This window comes from Acyrthosiphon pisum, chromosome X, assembly GCF_005508785.2.
Source record: "Acyrthosiphon pisum isolate AL4f chromosome X, pea_aphid_22Mar2018_4r6ur, whole genome shotgun sequence".
Lineage (NCBI taxonomy): Eukaryota > Metazoa > Arthropoda > Insecta > Hemiptera > Aphididae > Acyrthosiphon > Acyrthosiphon pisum.
In genome coordinates this window covers 18,018,572-18,024,114 of record NC_042493.1, presented here as the reverse complement: position 1 = coordinate 18,024,114, position 5,543 = coordinate 18,018,572, and the positions used below count along the sequence as shown (strand labels likewise).

At 30.4% G+C, this 5,543-nt stretch overlaps 1 protein-coding gene across 1 annotated transcript; it reads right to left on the bottom strand.

Moving 5' to 3' along the window:
• Positions 1 to 1,446: 1,446 nt before the first annotated feature.
• LOC103307869 (U1 small nuclear ribonucleoprotein 70 kDa-like) lies at positions 1,447 to 2,259 on the bottom strand. Its single transcript, XM_008180282.1, has one exon. The coding sequence runs from the start codon at positions 2,257 to 2,259 to the stop codon at positions 1,447 to 1,449; it is 813 nt and encodes a 270-aa protein (XP_008178504.1).
• Positions 2,260 to 5,543: the final 3,284 nt, after the last annotated feature.

The following is a 5,543-nucleotide window of genomic DNA, read 5'->3' as shown; positions in this document are numbered from 1 at the left end:
CTAACAATATATTAGGAGTCTTGTATTAAATTTTCAAGCAAATACAATTTTATTGACATTCAAAGAAAAAAAACTAATAAATTTGGAAACTAAAATGTCCGTAAACAGTTCAAAACAGTTCAAAATATTTTGAAAATTGTATCGTGTATAGAAAACGCGAATGTAAACAACCAGTGAACATTTCATGTATATACGGTCATTTTTTTTAGAGTTACACCAAAAACCGAAATAGATTTTGCGTAAAAATTCGCGTTTTTTCTTAATTTTTATGTTGTTTTCTTCGGCGTTTTGAAAAATATTGAGAATTTAACCTCCCTAATGCAGGTGCGTTACCCCAGCACCCGTACTTTCAAAATCACGAATTGTAATCACGCAGTATTATGTACTTTATTTTGTAAAATTTTGTACAACCAAAATTAAATTTTGTACAACACTCAAACCCCCCAAAATCCAAATTCATCTTACGGGTGCTGCGGTAACGTTACCCCAGCACCCGGGTCAGCTATTTTTCACGAATTTCAATTTTAAACAGTACAGTATTATGTACTTTATTTTGTACAATTTTGTACAACCAAAATTAAATTTCGTACAACACTCAAACCCCCCCAAAATCCAAATTCATCTTACGGGTGCTGCGGTAACGTTACCCCAGCACCCGGGTCAGCTATTTTTCACGAATTTCAATTTTAAACAGTACAGTATTATGTACTTTATTTTGTACAATTTTGTACAACCAAAATTAAATTTCGTACAACACTCAAACCCCCCCAAAATCCAAATTCATCTTACGGGTGCTGCGGTAACGTTACCCCAGCACCCGGGTCAGCTATTTTTCACGAATTTCAATTTTAAACAGTACAGTACAAGTATAGTACAATTTTTTACAACCAAAATTAAATTTCATTGTACATTTATTTAAGGTTAGATAAAGGGATAAAGATACCTATGGAATTATTAGGTACTATCCTAACTATGGAAAAGTCAAATAAAAAATAAAATTTAAAACACAAATTGTTCTAATATTAAAATTACAAAATAATTCATAATTTATATACACATACAAACTATATTGACTATAATATTACCCATAGGTACTAGTAAAATATAAAAACCTAGCTATATATTTTCGAAGAGCAAATTTATTGAGGACTTCTTCTGAATCTATTTTGGTCTTTGATATTTTTATGAACACTTAATAAGGTTAGGCAATTTAATCGATTTTCTGTAATAGCATTTCTCAAAAATATTTTTACCCGTTTCATTCAGCGTTGAAACAGGCACTGTAGTTGAAACTGTTAATGTATCTAAACTTTTAATAAAAATAACATACATGGAAATAACAGCGGATATTATTTATTTTCGATTTAATGAATTTAGAAATAAAATATACATAATAATATGATCGATATCTGAACGATTAATCTGTGACGTGGTGAGTCGTTATGTTTAGACGGAGCCCGAACTACGTGACGCCGAACGTGTTTTTCGGGTATCCCGACGAGTGCTGGCGACGGTGTCCGGATCAGTGCTCCGCGTCATTCGCAAGTGGCCTGTTCCACTCACATCTGCAAAGTCGTTCAACGTTTCGCCGACGGTGGACTCGCCAAGCGCGAAGACACTGCAGCTACTTCTTCTCCTCCTCCTCCTCTTGCAACCAGTCGACCGTCGACTTGACCGCCTCCTCCTGCATCCTGTCGACCGCCTCCTTCTTCTCCTCTTCCGGCGACGAGGACAAGCACTTGGGCAGCCACTGGCCGCCATCGTGAGGACGCCACCGCCACTATGCGACGAGGCGTCGTCGGTAGTCTCTGCATCGTCGGTGGTGTAATCATCGTCATCATGGTCGTCGCCACTTATCTGACGCCGTCGGCTGCCCCTTCGCCTCCTCCTTCTACTCCTCCTCCTCCTCCTCCTCCGGGATGTCGCATCGACCGTTGACGATTCGTCGTCGTCATTTTCATTTTCCTCGGTGTCTGTGGTCATGTCGTCTTCATCTTCGTCGGTACCACTACGTCTCCTTCCACGTCGGCGACCGGACCGGCTACGCCTCTTTGACCTACGTCGGCGGCCCATACGCGTTCGGCGAGAGCGTCTCAGTGCTACCACGCCGCTAATGCCACTGGTTGATCGGCTGCCACCACTGCCTTCCAAGGCGTAGGTTGAAACGCTTGGCATGTTTTCGCGTCTTCTCAGCGTCCTGCATAGCTCTGCTAACTTTTTCACCGCAGGTCGCTTTTCAGTGACCCGTTTGCCGGCCATAATTATGTGCAACGTTGGTCTTACGATAGGTATAATAATTTAATAAAAGCGGCACAGGTAAATACTAAAATATTTTATAAATTGATTTCTTTCACACTACTGTCGGATATAATAAACAACGTATCCATACGACAAGCTGTAAACCTAAAGCAATGGTATTTTAATTTCAGCCAGCAACATTAAAATTAATGAAATTCGCTAGACACAGAGCCGTACATTTTGCTCTTTTTACGCTTTTTAGAAAAAAATAGATAACCATAACCTGTAATAGAAACCCAGTGTATTATAATATTGTAATTTTATAAAATAAATGAGAAAGTCGTTTTGCTATAGCAATATATTGCTATAAGTATTATAGAAATTATCTATTGCTATACCTTGTCATTATAGGATATAATTAAGTTTAAATTTTAATTCAATAATAAATCGCATAATCGCATACCAAAATTGATTTTGACCGGAGATGGTATACCAGTCTATATTTCTAATGATAATTTATTAATTACCTATTATACATGCATATATATCGTTATAGGAAATTCATTTTTTTATTGGATGTATATAGTAGGTTGAACTAATTGTATTATTAGCTGTCATTGACTTATAATATATAAGTTAATAATTCGAAAAAAAGTAGGTGATCAGTGTACTTAGGTGTCAAAAGTAAAAAATTCCAGTTGTTTTCAAAAGCGCCGTGAAAAACAAAAGAAAAATTAAGGAAAAACGGCAATTTTAACTCTTAAACAAATGACTGTAGATATGTACTTGCAAGTTTGACTGAATGTTTATATTAGCATATTTTATACACCATGACATTTTCAAAATGTTTTGACTTATTTTGAACTATTTATAGAAATTTTCAGTTTCCAATTTTTTTTTAGTTTTTTATCCTATAAATATCAATAAAACTTTATTTGTTGGGTATAAAAGCTTGACAATTTAATAGAAGGCTCCTAATATATTGTTAGGTTAGACAAATGAAAACTATTAAAAATCTATTGCCACAATTTTTTTTTTTAAGCATTTAAAGTTCAAATATTGAAAAAATACGTAAAATTCACGAAAATGTGGAAATTATTTTGAGTTAGAATTCATAAAAGTTTTTCTGTTTAAATCTAAGATTTGAAAATTTAATACAAGATTCCTCATAAGTTTGTCTAACTTTATCAAAAAAAAGATCTACACGCAAATCAAATTACATTATTATGAGCGTTTGAAGTTCATATTTTTACTAGATTGGGTATTCACTCGATTGTAGCGATTTTGTTGTTTTGTTGTAATTCAAAAACGAATAACTGTAAATAGGTACAGTAAAATTTCACTTAATTTTCTATAGGTACACCATAAAATAAATATAGTATACTTTATAAAATTTTTAAAATTTTTAAAATAATTTGATTCTTTTTGAGCTGTTTACGGATATTGTCAGTTTTAAATTTTTTAGTTTTTTTTCTATAATTGTTAATAAAATGTTATTTTTTGGGTAATAATGCGTGAAAAAGGTACAATTTTTTTTTATAAGCATTTATATTTCGAATTTCGACAAAATTTTTAAAATTTAAAATTTAATAATTATTTTGTAGTTATAATGTATAAATGTTCAACTTTTATATCTAAAGATTAAAAATTTAAAACAAAGCTCCACGTAAACAGGTTATATATAAATTACTTTATTCACAATATCATCAAATAGGTATACTTAGTAGTTAGTAATATCATAGGCTGACTGACCGCCTTCGCTCAGAATCGTTTTTCTTATGCAATGATATTATATCATTTAATTCCAATTTAACACCATCCATTACAGTGACCCACTTGTAATCTACTGTACAGCAGAGAAACACCTACTCTCCCACCTTTTTTCGTTGTTTTTCCCAATTATTAAGAAAAGTACTGACTACTGAGAATTATTTATTTTTAACCACACCAAAGTACAAATGTACAACTAGATAAAGTTATGAACTATTATCTAGGTAGCCGTAGGTTAGGTTAGGTATAATATGTTGGCTCAAAATATGGCAGTTTAGCAGTTATGCAGTTATATGAATGGAAGGTACACTCATATACACATTTTATACAAATCCTTAATATTATAAAATACAATTATATAAATTTCACATTTTTAAATATTATACTTTAATAATAATATTTCTAAACTTGTAGTAGGTATTACTATTATTACTATATTAGGGAAAAGTGAAAATTGTACAATCGGTGTATGAAATAAGTAATAACACGTATAATATATGCTTGAATGATTTTGATTTTTGTTCAAACTTTAAATAATAATAGGTAAGACTGATTTATGTATAAATGTATACTTAAATTTCGATTGTGGTGTTCATTACCTATATAAAATGTACAACAAAAATTATATTGCATAGTATCGTACTATCGTCTAATTATTACGTATTTAAATGTAAGTTTACATTTTAGATCTATTAAAATATTTAAAATGATCTTTTATTTAAAGTTACATCTAAATTACCTACGTAACTTTGATACATGTAACTATTATCTATTACGAGTGTGAAGTTATTAATAAATAATTGATCTAGCCATTGATACAATTTTAAGAATGTATACGATGTGTGGCCTATACAAGTCCCAAACATAATACAAAATTCAAAGGTGGGCATTAACTAATTAAAAAGTTAATTTTTTTAAATTTTAACTTAACTAGTTAGTTTATTTTCTAATCAACTTGTAAACTTAACTAGTTTAATTTATAGTTGAAATAACTTAGCTTTTCTCAGTTGATTTAAAAAAAAATACATCAAGTTAAAATATTTTGAAATTTTTTGTTTATACGTAAATATTACTATATCAGTATAAAATAAAAATAATCCAATACAAAAACACAAACATTTCTGTTATTTTTCTTGATAACATACATTTTGTGTATATTAGTATATTTTATTAAGTTGTAAATTATATATTATGCGAGTTGCAATTATAAATGTTTTTAATAAAATTAATAATTTTAAATTACAAATTGAAAAATGTTACGTTTTAATGTTATTAAACATATAATATATATGAAGGTCATGTACTCATCTTCACATATTATGACATTCTTCAATTGCTATACGATATAAAAAAATATATTTGTTAAATTATTAATTTGAGATGAGTATAGTTTAAATTAGTAAATAATAGTAAAGTAAAAGTGAAAGGGTATACAGTGTACATTATGATAAAAGTTCAATAAAATTGGTTTTTATAATTTATAAATTAGAAACTAGAAAGACACATTCACTCTTTATGTAATTAACATATTAATT

What these genes read in the sequence shown, in the direction of transcription:
- LOC103307869 (XM_008180282.1), bottom strand. Translation starts at nt 2,259, where the DNA reads ATGGCCGGCAAACGGGTCACTGAAAAGCGACCTGCGGTGAAAAAGTTA.